General features: G+C 35.3%; 2 protein-coding genes and 1 pseudogene across 3 annotated transcripts; all 3 read right to left on the bottom strand.

Moving 5' to 3' along the window:
- Positions 1 to 1,190: 1,190 nt before the first annotated feature.
- LOC111316238 (uncharacterized) lies at positions 1,191 to 2,639 on the bottom strand. The gene is made up of 3 exons (XM_022918253.2): positions 2,371 to 2,639; positions 1,700 to 1,833; positions 1,191 to 1,615 (listed from the first exon to the last, which is right to left on the bottom strand). The coding sequence occupies exons 1-3, from the start codon at positions 2,532 to 2,534 to the stop codon at positions 1,542 to 1,544; spliced, it is 372 nt and encodes a 123-aa protein (XP_022773988.2). The 5' UTR covers positions 2,535 to 2,639; the 3' UTR covers positions 1,191 to 1,541.
- Positions 2,640 to 5,692: 3,053 nt separating this feature from the next.
- On the bottom strand, positions 5,693 to 8,250 carry LOC111317180 (SCARECROW-LIKE protein 7 pseudogene; annotated as a pseudogene). The gene is made up of 3 exons (XR_016333035.1): positions 8,233 to 8,250; positions 7,959 to 8,018; positions 5,693 to 7,880 (listed from the first exon to the last, which is right to left on the bottom strand). The product of XR_016333035.1 is annotated as an SCARECROW-LIKE protein 7 pseudogene (transcript).
- An 877-nt stretch (positions 8,251 to 9,127) lies between these two features.
- LOC111317178 (succinate dehydrogenase [ubiquinone] flavoprotein subunit, mitochondrial) lies at positions 9,128 to 25,609 on the bottom strand. The gene is made up of 16 exons (XM_022919575.2): positions 25,201 to 25,609; positions 24,613 to 24,774; positions 23,889 to 23,976; positions 23,275 to 23,421; positions 23,064 to 23,204; positions 22,703 to 22,788; positions 22,501 to 22,593; positions 22,322 to 22,385; positions 11,971 to 12,114; positions 11,421 to 11,608; positions 10,900 to 11,074; positions 10,647 to 10,817; positions 10,363 to 10,432; positions 10,154 to 10,274; positions 10,033 to 10,070; positions 9,128 to 9,512 (listed from the first exon to the last, which is right to left on the bottom strand). The coding sequence occupies exons 1-16, from the start codon at positions 25,303 to 25,305 to the stop codon at positions 9,410 to 9,412; spliced, it is 1,896 nt and encodes a 631-aa protein (XP_022775310.2). The 5' UTR covers positions 25,306 to 25,609; the 3' UTR covers positions 9,128 to 9,409.
- Positions 25,610 to 26,190: the final 581 nt, after the last annotated feature.

Below are 26,190 nucleotides of genomic sequence, written 5' to 3'. Positions count from 1 at the left end.
TTATTTTAGTAATTCTATTTTGTTTTCTGTTTTCAGAAAAAATGAATGAAAAGAAAAACATAAAAACTTAAAATAAATATAAAAATAAAAAACATTTACTTAAACTATTTTTTTGGTTATAAAATAAAATAGAAAAGAAAAAAAATAACTACATTCTAATTATTTGGTTTCCATTTACTTCAATTTCACTAATAGTCTATGGATAATTTATTTTATTTTTTATTTTTGTATTTAAAAATAATTAATTATATTTTGGTAGCTGAATTTAAAAAAAAATTGTTTAAATTGATAATTGAAAAATTAAAATTTTATTTTATTCTCTAAAATTTTAAATTATATATCATTTTTATTTAAATCTAATACTAACATTGATAACTTTAACTTGCCAATATATAATATTTAATCAAATAGTTTTATTAAATACATATTTATATTATTTTTAAATAAAATATTAAATATTTTGCAAAAAAAAAAATTATATAGATGTCAGATCAATTTTGGATAATTTTTATTATTTATATAAAAATATATATTTTTAATTTTATATTAAAAATATTAAAAATATATATAATAAATACCTAATTCAATAATATTTTTCATACACCAATTATATAATTAATAATAATTATCAAACGTCAATTATATAAACTTATGCGATTAACAAGATTAAAATTTGAATTATCATGATTATAATTTAATATTTTATTATTTTATTTTTTAAATATCAATTTATATAACTTTTTTAAAATTTTAAATATCAAAAAAATAATTAACTCGTTCAAAAATAATAAAAGAACCGATCCAAAGAAATTTAATAAAGTTTGACTACATATAAATAAAAATAAATTTTTATGGCTATAAACAAGGGAGGAAATAAAACAATTAAAACTACATGCCACATCAAATTATAATGACCTTACATTTGCTGGATTAGGACATCAAACAAGAATTAAAGAACATATTGATAAACACGTGTAAATGATGAGCGACTCTAAAGCTATCATAGTTAGAGATGTAATCCAATCGAATCTATTCGATACAGTAAAAAATTTGAATTCAACTCACAATTCGCGACTCGAATTTGATCGCATTTTATTTTTTAAGCTCGAGTTCTATTTGTTATCAAATTCAAATTATTCGAATTCGTTCGATTAAGCTTGAATAATATGTAAAAATAAACTCAATTCGTATATTCGATAAAAGTTTAATTATTTATACTCAAACTCAAATTCGAAATAATTTATTAATTAAAATAATAAAAATATATTTAAATATAAAATCTCGATTAAATTCACGAGCTATTCGAACCGAATATAAGAATACTCGAATTCGATTCGATCGATAAATCGAGCTATTCGAGTTCGAACTCGATAATAATCGAATTGAATTCGAGTTTTTTTCGAATCGAATTCGAGTAACTTACGAGTACTAAAGTATCATTTACATTCTTAATCATAATCACAAAAAAAGACTAGGCAGTCGAAAGAGAAAATAATTGGCAAATAGATGTTATTAAACATCAAATTCTCTATGTTCCCCAATTAATTCGATGCGTGAGTTTGGTGCCTGGCTTTCTCCTTCTCCTTCACTTCACTCCCCTGGCTCTTGTCATAAGCTTCATGCACAAAAAGCAAACTCGTTCAATTAAAAATACAAACGAATATTTCTTGCAACGACCTTAATTCAGGCTTCAACTCACCTGGATGATTTTCGTTGATCTCCTTGTCCATTTGTATTTCGGATTTACTCTGGTTCCCTCCGTAAATCCCTCCAAATCCTTCTTCATCTGACCTCGTCGCATATCCCTCTCCAAATGAATGAGACATCAAATCCCTTAAATAATCAAAATTGAATATAAAAATAATATTGAGTTCAAATAAAATTTAAATTCAATTTAATTATTATTAAATTATTCAAATAAATCGATTTATCGAATAAATTAAATTTAAATTATTAAACGAGTTAAATTTAAGTTTTTTTATTTGAATAATTTATAAATTTAATCGATTTTTTATATTTTAATTAATAAATTATTATTTTAATTATATATATTTTAAATTTAAATTCAAATATAAATAATTAAACTTAAAATTAAATATAAAAATTAAATTATTTTTATTTAATAAATAAATTTAACCGAATAAATTAACCGAATAAATACAAATAATTCATCGAATTATTTTTTTATTTCGAATTTAAAATTTTAAATTGATCGAATTCAAATAAAATTTAAAATAATAAATTTTAAATCAAATTTGAAATTTTCATTGTATCAATCCATCTTTACTCGATTACGCTTTATATCAGGTAACGATAGATAGAGAAGCAAAAACGCAAAGCAGTTTTTTCAATAATGTTCATGTTACTAACCCAGTTTTTTCCTTCGGATTGTTTCCTTTCTGCTCCATGCTTTGTGGGTTTTCTTGACGCGTGGAAGAATTTGTGACAGTCCCGAAGCTGATCGCTGAACTTTTGTGTCCCAACGAGAAAATTGCTGGTGGCTGAGCTCGAACTGATCGAATTGCTTGATTCATTTCCCCCTTCTTTCGAGTTGTGAAGATCGCTATATACACATCATAGATGAAGTGATTTAGTCAATAAATACGTGTCATTAAAGGCTAAAGACAAAACTTAAGACCGGTTCAATAGTGTTGACCGAGGCAGTCCTACAAAAAAATCAGAAAATTTCTTTCTTGGTAAAGACGCGTGGAAATGATTAGTGGACACGTGTCGAGGTTTTATACAGTTATGGTTACGTGGGGGCTTTCAGCTCTACTTGCGGGTAAGTCTCTCACCCAGATGGCACTTCCATAGGGTAAGGCTTGGTTTCTGGAAAACGATGATCCAGTTATTTCCAAATTCAAAGAGTAAGGGCGAGAAAAAATAAATAAAATTTGATTCGAAATTATAATATTTGATTTAATTTAAATTAATTTTTTATTTGATTTATATTAAAATTAAAATTAAATATACATATATTAAATTTAAATTAAAATTTTGATCAAAATATAAAAAATAAAAAAATTAAATCGAATTAAATTATATATTTTTATTTATTTATATATATTTTAAATTTTTATAAAATAAAAATAATTATTATATATAAATTTATTTAAATATATTAAAATTTTTATTAAAATAATATAAAAATTAACAAATTAAATAAAATTAATAAAATTTAATTCGGATCAAATTAATTTAAAAAAATCGATATAAATTTAAATTTAATTTTAAAATTTTATAATATTATATATTATCTAAAAAATCGAGCCGATTCAATTCAAATCATTATTATCTTTAACAAGAAGGTGAATGAAATGCTTAGAAAAACCGAAAATTGCCGCAGCAATTGCCAGGCCTTTTAAGATTTCGAAACGGATTAGCAAAGCAGCATGAACATATATGACAACAAAAGAGGGTTTACGTTCAATTTAAGTTAGCTGGCATTAAATATTTCAAATAACTAGCAAATTGGCTAAGTTTTAGAAAATGAATGTTTCATGTTCAGATTCTTCTACTCGAAAAAAAAAAAAGGATACGTAATGGGTCACATTGACCTCCTCATGGGCTCATAAAATTCTCACTTATGCTATATCCTTTGGGCTACTTGGGCTTATGGAAAAAAGTGGGTCTGGCAAACCTGCAAAATCAAAGCATTTTTTATATTTTAGAAAACAAAAAAGAAGCGAGAGATGCGCTGCCTAGGTTAAAAAAAGCTCGCAGTGTCAGATTAGTTCAGCGAGAGGGGAGACATTGAAAAGTCTCTTGTCTCCAGATTGTGAGATCAGTCGACAGTTGCTGCTGCTGCTGGCAGATGCTGATCTCATAACGCACCATCAGAACCAACGGCAGTTAAGAGCTAAGGAAAAGAAACGGGGGCTGTTCTGTGGTACGGTTACCCAGATTGTACAGGGTACGTGCATGATGTCAGATGTCAGGGGTCAGGGGTCAGGGCGGCTTTGGGCGTCTTTGGCCCTTGATTTTTCAGCATTATTTGTCAATCTTTTCGGGCCGACTTCAGTGGATTTTAATGCCATTTCTGCTCTGGTGGACTGTCTGCTTATGTTTGTGTAGGTGGGGTTGTATCCTGTATCCACCAGCGTTAATGGCGCAATTTAGGATTCGCGTATATTCAAAACTGCAGCTCCTATTCCCATAGTCATATTGTTTGAAAATAATGGGAGAATAAAACTAGGGAAGGAAAAGGTACCGAAAGACGAGAAGAAATCCCACTATATTTTGGACCCCAATATCCTCAGGAAAAGAAGAAAAAAGGGAAAACCCTCTCTTCTTCACGTGCAAGAATCAAGATGAAATTAAATCTTGTTGGTCATGATTCTTTAGGGACGTACATCTAGTTAATAATATCAGGCTTATCAATGCCTCCTGGAAGGCATTAATCCACCAGGACGAATTGAAATTGCTGGCCAAATTCTGACAACTGCTACAAAGTCCCAAGAGTAAAATTTCTATGCAAAAGAGGCTAAAGCAAGTACTTGCCCTTCCAGGAAACATTCCAGATGAGCTTTGGAGGAAAAGTAGTGGCACAGAGACCCATAAATGAGCCCAAAAAGGGTAATCTAGTTACATGGGGTTCACCTCTCAACTATCTTATGGCTATAAGTGACCCCATACTCTGGTCTCAATCAGTGGATTAGAAACAACATCATGCAAAACTAATAATTTCTTGTCCTCCTCTGGCCCATTAGTTCTAGGGAGTTGGAAACAGGCTGCTTTCATCAGCCTTGTTTGATCTCAATTATGCGAAGGATGAAATGAAATATCATGTTCAAGCTATTCTCTGTCTCTGATGTCTCTCCCTTCAGTTTCCTCTATTGGGTGGAAATTGGACAATAAAGATTTTATGTCTATAATCAAAAGAGAAATCCACAATCAGAGGATAACTCATGTATGAAAATGACAGCCATTAAATCTACAAGCAACAGGTAAGAAGGCTCATAGATTAAGTATCTGTTTGAAATTTATCTAATTTTTGATGCAATATAATTAAATTTATCATATTTTTAATTAATTTAAATATAAATTTTTATTAATTTTTTAAATTGTAATTACAATAATAATTATTATTATTTTTAATTTTACTGTCAATTAAAATAGAGTCTAAGAAAATTAAGATTAGCAGGGATGGCAACAGCCACTGGATGCAAATTCAAAGTCCTTTTCCAAGCCAAATAACAAAATAAAACGGTGCTCATTATAAGATAGCAGCAGCCTGAAAGACTGAAAGTTTGATCGAGAGAAGATAGTAAGTAAAAGATGACCTGCCAGATCATTTACGCAAACACAGTTGCTATAAAACTCTTTAAACATAAAACCTTAAACAGTGAAATCATTAAGTACTGTGCTGGTCGTCATCAAACACCAAATACAGAAACCACTGTTCAATACAAGACTCAAGTCTCGATTAAAACACCCAATTACAGTGCCTGAAAGACAGTGACATTTTTACCAGTTTTGTTCATGGTTTTTACTGCACCCTGCAAGGTGCAGGCCGGCCAGCCAAGGTGAAAAAATTTGATGACAGGAGTGACCAGAACAAGACTCCAGGTTCAACAACCCAAAAGCACAAGAAAACTATTAACTTCCAAGTCATTAAGTCAGTTTTCACATTCTATTGCAATGGAACTGAACTCAAGTCTACATTGACATTAACATGAAATTAGGAAATAAATAAAAAAAACAGTATAAAAAGTTATCAAATTTTTATATGGTACAAAGCTACTTGACACCTAAGATAAATGTACTCCTGAATTTAATTTCCCCTATGTTACAATTTTTGTCATGACCTATTAAAAAAAACCCCAACAAAAGGAAAACCCAGAAGTAAAATACGAAAGAAAACTCTAAAAAGCTTCTCAATTGCACTTGAATTTCACCACTGTTTTCACTGAGCTGAGCCCCAAGAGTCTTCTCAAAGTGAATATGTTCCGTTCCACACTAGAGAAAAATTACCAGAAAATTTTACAACAATGGTTGCTAAAAATCCCTGAAATCATCAACGCCACGATGAGACCGTGAGTAGAGGCACATTGTTCCAAGCTAAAGAGAGAAATCCAGGTTGGGATTCAATCAGTGAATACGAAGAGCTGTAATTATAATTCCACAACAGAATTCTCGCTTGACTTATAGCGTAACGGCTAAGGGCAACCGTTTCAAAACCAGCAGTTTCCATTAAAACCTTCCATTGCTCTTTGTCTTCCATCCGTTCCCTTCGGTTTTCTGCTTCCTCCGGTCCGATAACCCCCGAGATTTTCCGACCGAGTAATAGTCTCTCGACTTGGATTCTCTCCTGTGAGTCACGAGGCAAGTTCGGTTCCAATGATTCGAACAAGGCCGAGTAATACCTCAATGCGTTCTTGAACCGGTTCTCGAACCCGGCTCGGTTTAAACTCGCTTCGTACTCACCCAATGTCACGATTTTCGGGTTCAAAGATTTAGCCAAACAGAGAGCGGTTTCCACAGTGATCAAATCTTCATCTAACAAATTGTACAACTGAAGCACGAAATTTACAGCTAATACCTCGTCCTCATCAACCCGGAAACTCGACCCGTTAAGTTCCTTAATCGGAGTCAGAATTGGTTCGAACTCAAAATTCAAATCCAGAAGCTTCGCAAAATCACGGAGACGGTTACCAGTGGCACAAAGAGAAAGAGCCGGAGATTTTCCCAAAACCGGGGCAGGTATACCGGAGATTCGAATTCGGGTAGGTTTTCCAGCAGACCGGGTCGCTAAAGCCTGTAAAAGAGCAGCCCATTGAACTCCTTGAGCAATTCCAAAGTCCACTATGTGAATCTTGCTTTCTCGCTCCGTTGCTTCCAGAATCGCTTGATTTGCGGTGAAATGAGCGAACTTCAAGTACGGACACGCGTCGTTTAGTGCTTTGTAAGAGAGAGTGAATTCCTCCAACGTCGTTTCCAGCATAGCCAATCTTTTCTCTGCTTGAAGAGAGACTCTGCTATAGAGAGCTTCGGTGAAGTAAAAAGCCACTCTTTCAGTTGGATCTCCGCGTTCAAATGCCGATTCCCTGAGTCTAACCAGTGATTTAATCGCTCGTTGAGGTTCCGACTCAGCAAATCTGGCACAGTCGAGTAAAGCTTTTAAAACCGGGGGAGCTGACTCGGTCCCGAGGGAACCAGATGAGAGGCCTGCGGCGTCGTTTTGGGGTGGGGTCTGGCTCGGGGGACTGCTTGTTTTGGTTTTTTTAACGGTTACTTGAGGCGGAGAAGGCGGAGGAGATGGGGGCCACGCAGGTAGTTGAGACTGAGCTTGAAGAGTACTGCTAGGATTTTGCTGTGCCTCTGTTGAGAAAATCGCTCGGTTCAAATCAGACGGCGTAGAACACGCTACGCTGAGACGATTCGGACAAGCAGTAAACGGATCGGCACCGCAGAGACCAAAATCGGCATTGTTCTGCCACGCGTCACAACCAGACGGCAGATTCGAACTATCCGTTGAATCCCCACCGTTCATTAAGCTATCCATGCACTCGTTGGAGTCAAACATACCACCCACACCACCACAAAAATCCGGGAACCGGAACCCACTCGAATGATACTCCATGTTAGGTAACTGAAACCCTTCCCCAATATATCCCTGAAACGGGTCGGCAAATCCAGTTCCCGAAAGCCCGTATCCGAGATTGGGAGAGCTGGAAACGCCATGGTGGGTGTTGGGCGAAGGGTTTAAAGAGAAAGGACTGAGACCTAGGAGCTGTTGCTGCTGACGATGGAGTTGCTGTTCTTGTTGCTCTTGCTGTTGCTTTTGCTTTATAACTTGTTGAGCGATTGCCATTAGATTTCCACTATCCGGAAACATATATGCCATTCTCCGGCTAACCTTCGCCGGAAAATTTTGTAAACTGCACTCATATTACCCCAAAAAAATCAGCAAAAGAGTGAATATTTTTAAGAATGAGAGAGAAAGAGAGAGTACATACAAGACTGTAGGCCCAAAAGTAGCTGGATCAGAAGCTCTACAAACTTGGATTTTGCTTGAGCTAAGGAGAGAATGAAAGAAAAACAGAAACTTGAGTCAGTGTGGCTTTAGAGAAGGAAAGCTACAACAGACGAGTGCTGAATAAAGTGAAAGTCCCTCGCGTCCTTATAGCTATTAAAAAAGAGCATAGTGGGTCCCGCTTTTTTTAAAGAAAATCAAATGAAAATAAAAAATTAAAAATAAAAAATGACCTGAAAATATAAAAATTTTGAGACCTGAGAGTATGAAAATCCCGTGTACCCTTTTTGTAAGTGACTAGCCGGCTATCACTACAATTGGCAACAGGTCTCTCTTACTCACTTCTGGTTTTTTTTTTTTTTTTTTCTCCGAGTCCCAGTTGCCGTGTGCATGGCGTGGTTCCCATGCAACATGTTGGACCATTTTTTATTTAACGAAATGACTGCTCCTTGGTAATTGGTTGAAGAGGCCCACCTCCCCTTAACAACCTTAGCCACGGCCGGTCGGTATCGCAGTCTCGCTGACGTCATTTCACCCTCCCTGTGATCGTCTCGGAATTCGTGATAACCGTTCGTTTCGGTTTTTTTTTTTTTGTTTTAGATCTGAGCGTCCTTTCCTTTCTCCGCCGCCTCTCTCTCTCTGCAATTGAAAACGACGCCCTAGGTACTCTCAAAATCACGACACGTATTCAGCTCCATCGCAATTAGGGTCCGTTCTTTTTGGGTGGTTAAGGGGCCCACCGGGAAGGAGATGTGATGGGGCCAAGAAGCCAGCCAGGGCCAAGGGCCATGAACAAAAAAAGCGGTAAAGTGGGATCCAAAAAGGTCAGGTTGAATGGGGTAAAGTCCCAGACCAACCGAAAAGCAACGATGCATGATATTTGGACGGGGTGGCAGCGTCTACGTTGAAAGCAACTGGACAGGTGGGCATGGCTTGGAAGATGGTGCCTCCGCGATAATACCCCAAGTCAACTGTCCTAATTGCACAATGCACGCAATGTTCGCAAAAACCCTCACCTTGAAACTTAATTGATGCCAGGATTCGGGTGAGATGATGACAGGATGTTCTTTTCTTCTTCAGGAGGTTTTTCGTTCAGAAGAGGATTGGACAGCTATGGCGAGGGGATGCGAGCCTTAGGCCGAAGTCTCGATGAGCAAAATATCAGTAGTTAAACTTGACATGGGTTCAGTCCTCTGTCATTATGAACCTTGTTGATGTCCAGGGCAAATACAAATTTCTGAATCAGATTGAAACTTGTTGATGCTTTCAAACAAAAAGTTCCCAAGATTGATAAATGGCACATATATTGCCAAAATGCTGCATGTACAAATAGATTATTGCATCTTTGTTCTCCATAACTTATTCCGGGCTGACTTGTTGGATTCTCATAATCATTTGCATAAAACCAATATCTGCCTACTAAAGGCACATGGATTAATACACACGGGCTTTAGGTGGGAATGATTCAACCTCATCATCTAATGTGTTCATGTGAACTGGCCGGTAATCAAGTCGCACCTTCTCATTCTCCCAATACCTACAAATCAAAGTAGAATTTGTAAATATCCAACAACTTGACATTCCCAACTAGATTAAACCAAAATAATGATGCAATTTAGTGATTTGCATTCTTTCCATTATCTAGTAAATCACTGATAATACACGATAGATGATTATTCCTAGCAATACTAACTATTCTTGGATTCACTCTGCCAATACCAATAATTAAAGCCTAGGTTTGATCGGATTTGGGGCACTAACTCAGGTTACCAATCAGACAGTGAACAGAAACACCATGGAGAATTGCAAGCAATAGTGTACTTAAATACCCCACCTGTGCTATCTTTCCCCTTACACGTGATTCCATGGTTTATATTCTACATAAAGTGGAACAGCCAAAAGCCCAAATATTATACAACTATACATTTGGATTAAGCTTGGTTCCCAGAAACCTGTTCTTGATACAAATGCACCTGTCCCTATTAATTTTAAACTTCCTCACCACAAGATAAACCCATATATATTCATTGTGTTCTTCCATGGGAAAGAGATCTTACCCCAATGTGTGTTTCATCCAGTTCTCATCATCTCTTTTCTGCAAAAGAACAGCAAATTCACTTTATTATACAGAAGCTTGGCAAAAAGGAAATAACCGAACTGAATAAAAAATAAACTAACTGTAAAATCTTCACGGGCATGAGCTCCCCTGCTCTCTTTCCTGGCTTCAGCAGAATGCATGGTGATACAGGCATTAATCAAAAGATTTTCCAACTCAATAGTCTCTATCAAATCAGAGTTCCTGTTGAAACATTTTAAAAGTGAAGCTCAAAAAACAACAAACTACAAGAATGGTTTCGTCATCAACATCCTAGTGCCTGCAGTCTTACCATATTAAAGTTCGATCCTTCAACTTAACATCATGGAAACTTTCCCATGCCTTATCAATTAACTGACAACCTACCAAAATATACATAGAAGTAAATAGGTTTCTCCCAAGTGACAACTAAATGTTAAAAGACGTTAGTTTGAGCAAGTAGAATCTCACAAGCAACATAAGCCAAACTAATTACTCTATTTGCCAGAAAAAGAGGAACAAAAGGAGGGCTAAATGGGGCGAAAAAGACACATGACGGAAAAACTAGAACATTAATGATGAAGAAACATCACACACCTTCTTCTAGCGTTTCCTGTGTACGGAAAACAGCAGCATTGTTTTGCATTATTCTTTGCATATTCAATCGAATTTTTGAAGTTGGAAGAGAACCATTTGAATTTCTTATTTTGTCCAGCCAAACAACTGTTTTCTCCCCAGCATCCTTATCCAAAGGTTTCTGCTTCTCCCCTGAAAAAAACAGTGTATGTGAATCAAAATTGAGACATAATGGCATAGCTACTTATCTGCAAAAGATATAAATACAACTTGCCTGGTCTATGGATCTCTGCAACTCTGTTTGCACAAGCCCGACCAAAGACAACAATATCAAGAAGGGAGTTTGCTCCCAACCGATTGGCACCATGAACTGATGCACAAGCTGCCTCCCCAGCAGCCATTAGTCCAGGAACCACAGAATCTGGATCACTGCCTCTGACAGTAACTACCTGAGAAACAAAAAGCACACTGATTAAGTAGTGTGAGCCTGAAAATCAACAAAAAGAAATGGATGGTGAAGTTAAAACCACAAAGAGTGGAATATCAGACATGATTATTTGAAGAAACTTATTGTTTAAGGTCTTCATTCTCAAATAATATCGCAGGTCTTTAATTTTTTAAATATTTATCACTTATTCAATCATACAGACACATATTAACAAGTATTTCTTCAGTGTATCTCTGAAATGAATAACACAATTAAATTTGAGTAAACCTCCACAATTATACATCCTCATATATCAGAAATATTTGTTCTGAACATCCACATGTAAATGCATCTATGCATCTGCACACCTCTCCATGGTAATTTGTGGGAATTCCACCCATATTATAATGTACAGTGGGCAATACTGGAATGGGCTCCTTTGTAACATCCACACCAGCAAAAATGGCAGCAGTCTCAGAGATACCTGGAAGCCTCTCCTTGAGCACCTCTGGGGGTAAATGATTCAAGTGAAGATAGATATGATCCTTTAGAGGTCCTATTGGATATAAATATCATAGTTAATAACTCCCAAGTTCTGAGAAGATTCATATTATTTTGCATGTAACTGGTAACTGTCTGCATCATGCAACGCTAGAAATAAACTTATCTTGTTTTTGGGCATGGCCACCTACAAATATGAGTATGAAAAACCAGATATCTAAAACTTGATGGAACTAAGACTAACAATCACATAAAATGCCAGAAAAAAGAAACCCAATATCTAGTTTAAACCAAAAGCACCATATTGCAATACCTCACTGCACATCTCGCAACCTAACATACACTCCTAAGCAAGAAAACCACAGATGATACTGAATGCTGGCAATGGAAATGACAGCAATAAGGAGATAATCATACCTACACCACGACCTTCCCTGATTTCCATGGTCATAGATCTTGAAACAACATCCCTTGAAGCAAGATCCTTGGCTGTAGGGGCATACCGTTCCATAAAGCGTTCACCTTCACTATTTCTAAGAATACCACCTTCACCACGAGACCCTACAAATTGCAATTGAAAATTAGAAATGAACATTATCAACTTGAACTAAAGAAGAAGGTGCAAACAATTAAATTCAAAAATAGAAAAACAAAGAGGTATAATAACTTCCCTCTATAATGCAACCAAAAATCAACCCTGTAGACACCCAATTGGGTCCAGGCCCAGATCAATTGGGCCTGGCCCAAATGGGTAGGGCCCAATTCAATTTGTCCTGTATTATTTTGTATTTTATGTATTTTATTATTATGTATATATTTATTTTTTTTTATTAGATTAGATTTATATGTATATAGTTATATATTTATTATTATTTTTTTATCTGTTCTGATTTTTCCTGATTATCAGATATTTTTTTACTATAATATCTTTTGATTTATCTTTTCTAATTATCTAGTATTTTTTATTTATTTTGATTTTAATTTTGGAGGGCTAAGATTCAAGGCTGAAGAATCCCACTGTGGAGGGGAACTCAATCAGAAGAGTCCAATTAGATTCAAAGACTGAATCCCCGTCCAAAGAGGAATTGGGATTGATCAGGAACTCCTGATCAACCCCTATAAAAGGCACCCTCTGGAACAGAATGAAAACACAGAAAACAGTAAGCAAAGCTACTGATTTGAGAGAAAAGGAGGCGTATAGGAAGCTAGGAAAAGTTTAGGAGTAGTCTGGGAGTGAGAAAAAATTTTTAAAAATTTTTGGCGAAAAATTTTTCTGGAAATTTCTGGGAAATTTCCAGAATCCGGCGAAAATTCCGGCGAAATTTGAATTTTCCGGCAACAATTCCGACGAACATTGAAGTTTCCGGCGAAAAATCCCAGAAACCGGCGATCTTCCGGCCAACTTCCGGCTAAATTTCCAGATTCCGGCGAAAATTTCCAGAATCCAGCACCGGTGTTCTTCAGTTTTTAGAGAGAAGGGAGAGAAAAAGGGAAGAAGAGAGAGAGAGGGAGGAGCGTTCTGCCGAAAAAACGAAGGGGATTGCCTTTTATACCTTCCCAAAACGACGTCGTTTTGGCCTTCAGTAACCCAGAGGATCCGCGCGTTTTGCCGAACCCGACCCGACCCGGGCGTCGACCCGCTTTCTGACCCGCGCGTGCCAGCCCCCTCCGAGCCGAGCCGAGCCGCCAAGCCGCTCCCTCCGAGCCGTTTCTCTTCCTTGAGCCGAGCCGAGCCGCGATCCGAGCCGCTCCAGGTTTTTTTTTTTTTCTCTTTCTTTGAATTTTTTTTTATTTCTTTGTTTATTTGTTTATTTTATTTTTTATTTATTAGATTAGGTTTATGTAATATTCTTTTTATTTATTTTTTATTATTTTATTTTCTTTAAATAAAAATAAAAAATTCCAAAAAAATATATTTTTAGGGAAAAGTTGAAAGTATCAATTTTCCTTAGAAATAAATTCCCAAAAATATTTTTGGAGAAAAGCTGAAAGTATCAATTTTCCTCAAAAATAAATTTCAAAAAAAAAATATTTTTAGGGAAAAGTTGAAAGTATCAATTTTCCTTAAGAATAAATTTCCAAAAAATATTTTTAGGGAAAAGTTGAAAGTATCAATTTTTCTTAGAAATAAATTTTCAAAAAATATTTTTGGGGAAAAGTTGAAAGTATCAATTTTCCTCAGAAATAAATTTCAAAAAAAATATATTTTTAGGGAAAAGTTGAAAGTATCAATTTTCCTTAAAAGAAAAATAAATTTTCAAAAAAAGTATTTTTGGGGAAAAGTTGAAAGTATCAATTTTCCTTGAAAATCAAAATTCCAAAAAAAATATTTTTGGAGAAAAGTTGAAAGTATCAATTTTCCTTAGAAATAAATTTTCAAAAAAAGGGTTTTTGAGGAAAAGTTGAAAGTATCAATTTTCTCTAAAAAAAAAAATCATTCTTTCCTTCCTTTCTATCTTAATTTTGATTTTGTTTTTTTTCTTCTTTAAATAATCCGACAACGGAGCCTCTGCAAGTGAAACAATAGTTTTTCTTGCATACTCTTGAGATGAGGGAATTTTTTCAATTTTCTGCTAAAAGTATTAGAGTCAATTGAGAAAAATTTTCAATAATTAATTACTTGGTAAAATTTTAAGGCTTTTGGATAACACAAATTCAAGTTGGTACCATCTTTTGATGGGCGTTGTGAGGGTGCTATAACCTTCCTCACACGTAACCGAACTCCCGAACTCTGTTATGGTTTGTAGACCTGAACCTATTCTTCTAGGGACCCTTAAACTTAGGTGTTCCCTAAAAGGACAGATTCCATAGGTGGCCAATCGCACCTAGACAAAAAAGATTGGTGGCGACTCCCTAAAAGTCAATGTCTAGCGATAGATCCCCGGATCTAGACGTTATGACAGCTTGGCGACTCCACTGGGGAACTTTGAGAGTCAGGCCAGCAAATAATTTGTGTTATCCAAAAGCCTAATAAAATTGAACCATTTTTGTATATATGTGTTATTATTCATTCCTGTTTATTTATCTTGTTAATTATGTGCATGTGCATAACATGAGCTCTACACCCGAGCTCCGTCCCTCTAGGAGGGAGTAAAGTACCTATTGCTTTCGTGAGGTCTAATGCCTCCGCAGTAGCTAGCGAAATACTCCCACTCAAATTGAACATTTTCCACTTGTAGCCTGTAATGGGTGAGGATTAGGGTGCCTTACTAGTCTGTGATGGACAAAGATGTAAGGAGCAATTTGAGAACCTTTAGACTTTGACCTTAAAATCGCATGTAGTGAACCTTAAGAGTGCCTACACCTAGGATAGAGCTCTTTCTACCCAATGATAGATATACCCTAAAATTAAGACACAAAAAAGGTGTTTATCTAATCATTTTGATTGCTTAACTTTGTGTATTATTTTTATCATATGTAACATTATGCATCAACATCACTTACGTTTCATCTACGGAACTAACTATGTTGTTTGTCTGATTGTATGCATCTGTATTCTTTTCATGATCATGTTTCAACACAATCATTTGTATTCATTTCATACTAGATTTCATTCAAAAAAATGTACATTTCATTTGTGTATCACAGCATCATACATAAGGCACAGCATAACATTTCTAATCATAAGTATGGTACTCAAGGTCCCAGGATAGCTCCATCTAGCGAAAACCCTGCTCATCCATACAACACAAGATCCAGAGCAAGGCAAATGGAAGAAGAAAGTTCTCATAGATTTGAAAAGCTAAAAAAAGCTCAGGAGAAAATTGAAAGTGAACTAAGCAAGATTCTGGAGGCCCTCAATAATATGAATAAAGGAAAAAGAGTTGAAGGAAGTACAAGCCAACAAGAAGTGGCTGACCCTTTGTACCCTCCAGGTTTTGGCCCACCTCAAGCCCAGTCTGCCCAAGAGGTCCCACCACAACATTTTGCATATCCAACATATCCTGGAATGCCATCAGCTTTAAACCCAGGGCAGTATAATAGCTATATAAATCCTGTCTTCACTGAAAAGGCAACAGAACCAATTCCTGATCTAGAAGAGAAGGAGAAGGAAAAGATAAGGGTGGAAGCTGAGGAAAGCTCTAAAATTAGTATGCTAGAGCAGAGGCTACGGGCTGTGGAAGGATTTAGCTGTTATGGGTCAGTTGATGCTGCTGGGCTCTGCCTAGTTCCTGATGTGGTTATCCCCTATAAGTTCAAAGTACTGAAGTTTGAAAAATATGACGGTACAAAGTGCCCCAAAACCCACATCACCATGTATTGCAGAAAGATGGCAGCTCATGCACATGATGAAAAACTCTTGATGCATGTCTTCCAGGATAGCCTTACTGGTTCTGCTGTCAGGTGGTATGTTCAGTTGGATAGGACCCACATTCGCTCTTGGAGCGATATGGCTCATGACTTCATCAGTCAATATCGACACATTATCGATTTGGCTCCTGATCGTTTGTCTTTGCAGAATCTGGAGAAAAAGTCAGACGAGTCTTTTAAAGAGTATGCCCAGAGATGGAGGGATATAGCTTCACAGGTACAACCTCCACTGACAGAGAAAGAGACCACAGTGCTGTTTGTTAGCACTTTAAAGCCTCCCTATTATGAAAAGATGATAGGGAATGCAACAAAGAATTTTGCCGACATGGTGATCTCTGGAGAAATTTTGAAAGTGCCATAAAAAATGGTAAGTTGAAAGGAGGAGAAACCAAGAAGACATCAGAAAAGAAAGAAGTTGAAGCTCAAGCTGTGAGCTTCGATAGACAACAATTCAGGGGTTATCAACCCTATCCATCCCAAGGTTACTCTCCATACTATCCTGCTGTGAATAATGCCTCATCCTACCCATACCAGCTAGCTCCACAACCATCTTATTCATCCACTTACCGCCTTAACATTCAAGCTCCTGTAAGAACCCAAATTCGTCCTACTAACCCAGCAAGTGGCTCACGAGAACAACGGACTACTCGAGAAAAACCTGTATTTGATCCAATCCCTATGACTTATACAGAGTTATATCGAGAACTCTATAATAGCCACTTGATTGCCCCCAGCCATGTGGAACCACTTAAACCACCCTATCCAAAGTGGTATGATCCTACAGCCCGTTGTGACTATCATTATGAAATTACTGGCCATTCTACTGAAAATTGCACTGCTTTAAAGTATAAGGTGCAACGGTTGATCAATGATGGAATGGTAAGTTTTGATCAAGGAAAAACAACAACACCTCATGTTAGCGTACTGAGTGAAAGTCAAGAACAGAAAGGATCTGGAGAGTCACAATGAATTGAGGGGCAAGATGTCAATGGGGATTTCTTCACCTGATCATATAGAGGGATAATTTTTGAGAATGGAGATAAGGCTCGTTGAAGTTTTTTTGTCATTTTAAGATTTCTTTTCAAGTAATGTTAGGATTTCTTTTTTGCAATATGACTTCACTTGTTATCATTTTAATAAAGGCAAGTCAATACATTTCATTATATTTTTCTCTTTCACTTGACCATTATTCCATGCCCTGTTACCTTTCATAACTTCACATTCCCATTTTTAAATTTCAGATGATGAATATTTAGACAATGATAATAATTCTGAGATTTAATTTTGAGAACTCATCCACGTTAATGTGAGGAGATGATTTGAGCAAAAAGTAAACTGTTACTGAATGTGAAATAGATATGTCTTGAAGGTGTGCAATCTTTTATACAAGTTCATGAGCTTTGTTCAATAGATGATGTTCAAGAAAGGTATTCACAATTGAGATGAAAAATGGCCATCTTTCTTTTACCATTTGAAAAACCATTTATTGTTACCCCTTTTGAGCTTATCATTTTTTTGAAGAACCCCAACCAAGGATCACCCTATACACTGGAGGGTAAATTTTGAAAAAAAAAAAAGAAAAAAAACACCACAAAAGGTCTCAAAAATGGAAAGAGAAAGAAAAGCAAAAGAAAAATAAATGTCACACATGACTTGGGGCAAAGTAACGAAAATCCTTTGTGTGAGGAAAGAAAAAGTAGTGAAACGATGTGGGGCAAAATGCCAAGTTGTATCGAATGATCCTTTGGTTTTGAACCTTTTTAATACATGTTTTGAGCCTATTATATCCATTTTTTTTTGACCCTTCACCTTGGCCTACATTACAACCTTGAAAAGTCCATTTAGATCAAGTGTGAATACTCAACTTGAATGATCATATGTTGAGCGAAGGTATGCTCATGATGAAGTAATGGAATCATGCTACATTGCTCTAAAGTTGGATGTATGAAAGATATCAATAATGGATGAAAAATGAAAAAAAAGAAGATGAAAAAAAAAAGACAAAAAAAAGAGAAAAAAAAAGAAAGAATGAAGGAAAAAATGAGAAAATGAAAAAATAAAAAAAGAGATTCAAATTGAAAACCTGAAAGGGTGATTTTGGTACCAAAAAAAAAAAAAAGATCCAGGTCAAATGGCTCACATGAATGAAAGATCAAAAACATCTGAAGATCCCTCAAAGACTGGGGCAGAGTTTGCCAAGCTTAAGATGACTTCAACAGTAAATGGAATGAGTTTTTGAAAAAGAATCCTAGAGTAATGTTGAAAATTGTCTGAATATTCATCATTTGGACATACCATTCACCCCAATGACATGTATCCAATTTATTTCGTTTCCCATTTGTTTTGTACCAAAACAGATCTTCATTATTTATCTTTACCATAATTCACCTTGTGTTCTCTTATCATTACACCCTTAGAATGAATTGAGAAAATGCTTGATTGCATTGTATTTGTCAAGATTTGAAATGATAATGAATGAATGAATATGTGCTTAAAAGAATCTTGCATTCATTTGAAAAGAAATCTAAGATGATGAAAAAACCTAAAAGAGATGATTTAGAAGGATGTATGATGTGACCAAATAGAGAATATAATGGGGCAGTGATACAATCAAGGGATGAGTACGAGGATGAATTGATCAATATGACTTGCAAGTTATGATTGAATGATGAGAACAATCACTGGACAGAGTTTGTTTTGGGAATGGTTAATGCTGAGACAATGACCCAGTGATGGTGGATGAAATTTGTTTTGAAATTCGCTAGTGCTGAGAAATTCATTGAATGATGGTCAAGTGATGATCGATTGATGAAGCTTATTCCAAAGTATGGAAAAACAGAACAAGGAAGAATCTGAGTGGAAGAGACAATTAAGAGCTACACTGGTTCGATCCTAGAAGAGCAGTGTAATTGGATCCTTGAAGAATCAAAGGGCTTGACACCCAAGAAAGAAAAGAGCTTGAGAAATTTGAGTACCATACATTGAACAGGAATTAATTGGCCAACATTTGCATAGCATGCATTGAAATTCATATGTATTTGCATAGCATACACTACTTTCAGAAAAGTATAGTGTACAAATTCAAGAAGTAGGGGTGTTCCAACATCCCACATGGAAAAGACAAATATGAAGATATTTTGCAAAACTGAAAAAGAGAAAGCTTGTCAGGTAAGTTTCTAATCTTTAAAATAGGATGTCTTTTGGTATCAGGGTTGATTTATAAGACCTTTGGGCATAATCTCCTGGAATCCCTTCAAACACAACTTTCAATTCCTTTGGACATGATTGTCAAGGAGCAATTTATTTTTTCAAAGTCGTGGTGCCTCTGTTTAGAGGAGCAATTTACTTTTCCAAAGTCGTGGTACCTCTGTTTAGAGGAGCAATTTACTTTTTCAAAGTCGTGGTACCTCTGTTTAGAGGAGCAATTTACTTTTTCAAAGTCGTGGTACCTCTGTTTAGAGGAGCAATTTACTTTTTCAAAGTCGTGGTACCTCTGTTTAGAGGAGCAATTTACTTTTTTCAAAAGTCGTGGTGCCTCTGTTGAGAGGAGCAATTTACTTTTCAAAGTCGTGGTGCCTCTGTTTAGAGGAGCAATTTACTTTTCAAAGTTCGTTGCCTCTGTTTAGAGGAGCAATTTACTTTTCAAAGTCGTGGTGCCTCTGTTTAGAGGAGCAATTTACTTTTCCAAAGTCGTGGTGCCTCTGTTTAGAGGAGCAATTTACTTTTCCAAAGTCGTGGTACCTCTGTTTAGAGGAGCAATTTACTTTTTCAAAGTCGTGGTACCTCTGTTTAGAGGAGCAATTTACTTTTTTCAAAAGTCGTGGTGCCTCTGTTGAGAGGAGCAATTTACTTTTCAAAGTCGTGGTGCCTCTGTTTAGAGGAGCAATTTATTTTTCCAAAAGTCGTGGTGCCTCTGTTGAGAGGAGCAATTTATTTTTCAAAGTCGTGGTGCCTCTGTTTAGGGGAGCAATTTACTTTCCAAAGTCGTGGTGCCTCTGTTTAGAGGAGCAATTTACTTTCTCAAAGTCGTTGAGCCTCTGCTTAGAGGAGCTTTGGTAAAAAAAAAAAAAAAAAAAAAAAACAAAAACAAAAAAAAAAAACAAAAACAAAAACAAAAAAACAAAAAAAAAAAAACAAAAAATGACATTGTTGAGCTGAGTCTTGATTGGGTGTCTACGTCTTTGCGCAATTTTTGTTTCACAGAAAATGTGCAAAAAGGGACAGCTGTAGACACCCAATTGGGTCCAGGCCCAGATCAATTGGGCCTGGCCCAAATGGGTAGGGCCCAATTCAATGTCCTGTATTATTTTGTATTTTATGTATTTTATTATTATGTATATATTTATTTTTTTTTATTAGATTAGATTTATATGTATATAGTTATATATTTATTATTATTTTTTTATCTGTTCTGATTTTTCTTGATTATCAGATATTTTTTACTATAATATCTTTTGATTTATCTTTTCTAATTATCTAGTATTTTTTATTTATTTTGATTTTAATTTTGGAGGGCTAAGATTCAAGGCTAAAGAATCCCACTGTGGAGGGGAACTCAATCAGAAGAGTCCAATTAGATTCAAAGACTGAATCCCCGTCCAAGGAGGAATTGGGATTGATCAGGAACTCCTGATCAACCCCTATAAAAGGCACCCCCTGGAACAGAATGAAAACACAGAAAACAGTAAGCAAAGCTACTGATTTGAGAGAAAATGAGGCGTATAGGAAGCTAGGAAAAGTTTAGGAGTGGTCTGGGAGTGAAAAAATTTTTAGAAATTTTTGGCGAAAAATTTTTCTAGAAATTTCTGGGAAATTTCCAGAATCCGGCGAAAATTCTGGTGAAATTTGAATTTTCCGGCAACAATTTCGACGAACATTGAAGTTTCCGGCGAAGAATCCCAGAAACCGACGATCTTCCGGCCAACTTCCGGCGAAATTTCCAGATTCCGACGAAAATTTCCAGAATCCGGCACCGGTGTTCTTCGATTTTTAGAGAGAAGGGAGAGAAAAAAGGAAGAAGAGAGAGAGAGAGGGAAGAGCGTTCTGCCGAAAAAACGAAGGGGATTGCCTTTTATACCCTCCCAAAACGACGTCGTTTTGGCCTTCAGTAACCCAGAAGATCCGCGCGTTTTGCCGAACCCGACCCGACTCGAGCGTCGACCCGCTTTCTGACCCGCGCGTGCCAACCCCCTCCGAGCCGAGCCGAGCCGCTCCCTCCGAGCCGTTTCTCTTCCTTGAGCCGAGCCGCGATCCGAGCCGCTCCAGGTTTTTTTTTTTTTTTTCTCTTTCTTTGAATTTTTTTTTATTTATTTGTTTATTTGTTTATTTTATTTTTTATTTATTAGATTAGGTTTATGTAATATTCTTTTTATTTATTTTTTATTATTTTATTTTCTTTAAATAAAAATAAAAAATTTCAAAAAAATATATTTTTAGGAAAAAGTTGAAAGTATCAATTTTTCTTAAAAATAAATTCCCAAAAATATTTTTGAAAAAAAGCTGAAAGTATCAATTTTCCTCAAAAATAAATTTCAAAAAAAAAATATTTTTAGGGAAAAGTTGAAAGTATCAATTTTCCTTAAGAATAAATTTCCAAAAAATATTTTTAGGGAAAAGTTGAAAGTATCAATTTTCCTTAGAAATAAATTTTCAAAAAATATTTTTGGGGAAAAGTTGAAAGTATCAATTTTCCTCATAAATAAATTTCAAAAAAAAAATAATTTTAGGGAAAAGTTGAAAGTATCAATTTTCCTTAAAAGAAAAATAAATTTTCAAAAAAAGTATTTTTGGGGAAAAGTTGAAAGTATCAATTTTCCTTGAAAATTAAAATTCCAAAAAAAATATTTTTGGGGAAAAGTTGAAAGTATCAATTTTCCTTAGAAATAAATTTTCAAAAAAAGGGTTTTTGAAGAAAAGTTGAAAGTATCAATTTTCTCTAAAAAAAAAATCATTCTTTCCTTCCTTTCTATCTTAATTTTGATTTTGTTTTTTTTTCTTCTTTAAATAATCCGACGACGGAGCCTCTGCAAGTGAAACAGTAGTTTTTCTTGCATACTTTTGAGGTGAGGGAATTTTCTCAATTTTCTGCTAAAAGTATTAGAGTCAATTGAGAAAAATTTTCAATAATTAATTACTTGATAAAATTTTAAGGCTTTTGGATAACACAAATTCAAGTTGGTACCATCTTTTGATGGGCGTTGTGAGGGTGCTATAACCTTCCTCACACGTAACCGAACTCCCGAACTCTGTTCTGGTTTGTAGACCCGAACCTATTCTTCTAGGGACCCTTAAACTTAGGTGTTCCCTAAAAGGACAAATTCCATAGGTGACCAATCGCACCTAGACAAAAAAGATTGGTGGCGACTCCCTAAAAGTCAATGTCTAGCGATAGATCCCCGGATCTAGACGTTATGACAAACCCAAGACACTTCTCTTCATAAGTTGAATAAGCACAAACCTTCAGTGATGAGGCACCCAGCCCCATATATTCCAGTTGGGTGAAACTGCACGAACTCCAAATCCTGTAAGAAGGATACACCGAGAGGGGAAAGAATATAGAAAGAGATAGAAGAAGAGAAAGGATTCAGAAAGCAGCTCCAGAAAACCAATTTCAAGGTTAGAAAGAACACAAGAAACCTGGAGGGGAAGCCCAGCACGTGCAACCATAGCATTGCCATCACCAGTGCATGTGTGAGCTGAGGTTGCAGAAAAGTAGGCTCTACCATATCCCTGAAAGAAACAGACAACAAAAAATAAATAAAAAGAAAAAAAAAAAAACAAAGGTAATGGTCCTTTAACACATTTTGAATGAAAAATAAATCAAGAATAAATATGGTACCCCAGTGGCCAGAATTGTTGACGCAGCACGGAATCGATGTAACGTTCCATCCTCCATGTTCAAAGCTATCACACCCTGGCAGCTCCCTGCACATAAGGCATCAATAATAAACCAAAGTTATCCATATTACACTGCAAACATAAATGTAAAACAATTTTTTTTGTCAAAGGTCCAAAGAGAATAACTATAAAAGTAGGTCACATCTTTCACCAAAATGAAGAAAACAAATAAATCTCAAAACTATGGACAGCCAAATATAACAAGGAATGATATATATGCCAGACCTAAGGTAACCAACACAAACAAAAGGGATCTGAAATACAATTAAAGATGAAAATCTAAATTCCCTGCAATAACCTACCATCACCATTCATCAACAGATCCAAAGCAAAATATTCCACAAAGAATTGGGTATTATGTTTCATAGCTTGGCCATAGAGTGTGTGCAATAGAGCATGTCCAGTTCGGTCAGCAGCACATGCACAACGATAGGCCTGTCCACCTGGTCAAGATAGAAAAACATTAGGGAGCTAAGATCAGAATTCTACCCGCTCAAATTTGTCCACTCAAACCTTTTCCAAAGTCAAGGCTTTGACCACCAAATGCACGCTGATATATTTTCCCATCTTCTGTTCGAGAAAAAGGCAACCCATAATTCTCAAGTTCAATCACTGCTTCAGGTGCCTCCCTGCACATATATTGAATTGCATCCTGATCACCTACAACAATCCACCCTCTCTTTTGTTAAAACCAAAAGCAAAAGGGAAAAGGATTGTTAGAAACGTAGTTAAATACAGCACTATACAGGTACAAGTGAAAAAGGTCGTTTAATGCAATATAGAAATGTATGTGCACAGCATGGCCCTTCGCTCTAGCATGAGTCATACCGCTTTGTTACACAGGTAATGTTTGATATCAATAGTTTGAGCAGATGTTGAAGGGGAAAAAAAGATCAAACATGTGATAGCCACTTCAATGAATGCAGGGAGATATAATAAACTACTTCAGGCTAGACGATAGCACACTTAAGGTAAACATATAATTGTACTTAAGAAGAGAAAGCTGATTAAAAAATTGACCATTCTTACACAGCCAAAAATTAAGTAGAGGCACAAGCTTAAATACACCCGTTTATTTAAGTATCCCACAAAATCACAAAAGATACAAGTTCAAACAAGTCATGTACCTAACCAATCACTTCCTTTAACTGTATCATACATGTGCCATCGCCAGTCATCTTCAGTCATATTTCCCAAAGCAGCATTTATACCACCCTGAACATAAATGTTAATACAGATAGATAAGACAAATTATTTCTTTTAATGGAATTGACAAACAAAGGGCACCACTGACAAAACCAATAACCTTTTTACAGACTGTGTTTTAAACATGGAACTAAACAATGGCTCTGCTTTACCAGAATGATCCACTGTTAGATGAAAACAAATAACTTATTTGACAACAATTTGGAGAAGTGCATTATGCCTTATAAAACATATCAGCATGAAAGATTCAAATAACCATGTATTACTCTTTAAAATGCAAAAAATATTAAACAGATCACAATATGACAAGTGTAAAAGTGCCGATTGATATAATTTGAAGAATTTAAAAAAAAAAAAAAAAAACATTGTTATGGTAACAAGAATGATTTTCGTAAGTTTCATGTTCAGTCTTGGTTGGACAAGAGAACATCAGTTACTAGGCAACTCAACTATCTGTGCTTACAAAGGAAACAACAGCAAAGAGACAAGTAGGATGTGCATAGAGCCATCAAAATCTTAGAGCCGAGCCCATAAAAAACTGGAATCACGAAGTCCGCCCAACTATAGACTATAGTCACTGTACATATAGATGCCCTTATAGCAAAGGCATCACTGATAATCATAAAAATCCAAATAGTTTTATACCTGAGCTGCAACGGTATGCGAACGAGTTGGGAAAAGCTTAGTAATGCAAGCAGTATTGAATCCATGCTCTGAAAGGCCGATTGCTGCTCTCAGCCCCGCACCACCAGCACCGACCACGACTGCATCATATGTATGATCCACTATCGTATAAGGGGCTTCACCCTGCAATAATCGTAAATGTTCAACACAAGATGCTTTTTGTTTAATAACTATTATAAATTATATAAAACGTTAAAAATAAAAAAAAAAAGGATATTAATTACGACTAAGTTCAATATGGTATTTGTTTCCACGGTAAATTAGCAAAGTCAACTAAAGGGAGCTAGGTTAGTAGATGATTTACGAAAAAAAAAGGTGCAGATTCTGTCGATTCTTTTCCTTGGCAGCATTTTCTCAGCAGCCAAACAGTTCAAGCAACAAAAAATAAATAAATATAAAAAACAAATTAGGTAAAATCAATCAGAATCTGCAAAGAAAATCCAGTAACCGCCAACAGAAAGAAAATGAAAAGATAAAAGCAAAACAGCTCTGACTTTTCAAAGCAGAAAAAACAAGGTAATAAAAATCCGAAAAAGAAAGGAACCGTACAGAATCGGTGGAGAAGAATCCGGAAATGTGAGATCTAAGAGAGTCATTTGAGACCGATCTCTTCGAATATGGAACTCGAAGGCTACGAGAAACGCAGCGCCACATCTCCGCCCGCTTATTCAAATTTCTATTCTTTACGCTTTTTCTTTTCTTTACTATTGAGTGTTATGGGAGTATGGAAGGCGTTTGGTTAATTTGTTTAAATTTGCTGGGAATTGTTTTTGGAAGGGAGAGCAAAATAGCAGGAGCCAACTAATCTTCGAATGCTGATGCAAGTGAGTAGGTGAGTTGACTCACTATGCTGTTAAGCTTACCCTTGATTGTTCAAGATAACTACCGAAATGCCACTCTCGTTGCAATTTTTTGCATTTTTTCGGGGAACCGAATAAAAAAAAGAGAATTAGGGAATTACTCGTTGGATTTTGTCAATAATTATTTATTTAATTAAGGATTATTACGATTAGGGGTCATATCAGTCCTTATACAATTTCATCCTAATTGAATTTTTGGATTAGATTCAATTAATTAAAATTTTATTTTTATATATTATTTTAATATATTTAAATAGATTTATATATAAAATAATTATTTTTATGTTATAAAAATTAATAAAATATATAATTAAATTAAATTTTTTATTTTTTAATTCGAAATGCAATATAAATATAATATATATTTAATATTTAAATTTATTTCAAATTAAATAAAAAATAATCCAAACCAAACCAAATACTTCAATTTTTTTTTTTCACACTCCTACTTGCAATAAATATAAGTAAGATAACAACTTTTAAGTTACAAAATGGAACAAGAGTTTTATGCTAAGTATTTTTATGATTAAAACTTCATAAGACTGTTGAAGACAAATTGAATAATAATATTTTTGGATAATTTAAAAAAATAATTGAAAAATACTCATATATATTTTTCAGTAAAATATCAGATATCTCCAGTTTCTGCCTAAAACCATCTTAAAGGTGTATTCTCACA

The sequence above is a fragment of the Durio zibethinus genome, chromosome 24 (assembly GCF_047325235.1).
Source record: "Durio zibethinus cultivar Kanyao isolate XHJ-2024 chromosome 24, ASM4732523v1, whole genome shotgun sequence".
NCBI classification, from domain to species: domain Eukaryota; kingdom Viridiplantae; phylum Streptophyta; class Magnoliopsida; order Malvales; family Malvaceae; genus Durio; species Durio zibethinus.
The sequence above is the reverse complement of the archived record's forward strand: the minus strand, read 5'-3'. Positions and strand labels throughout refer to the sequence as shown.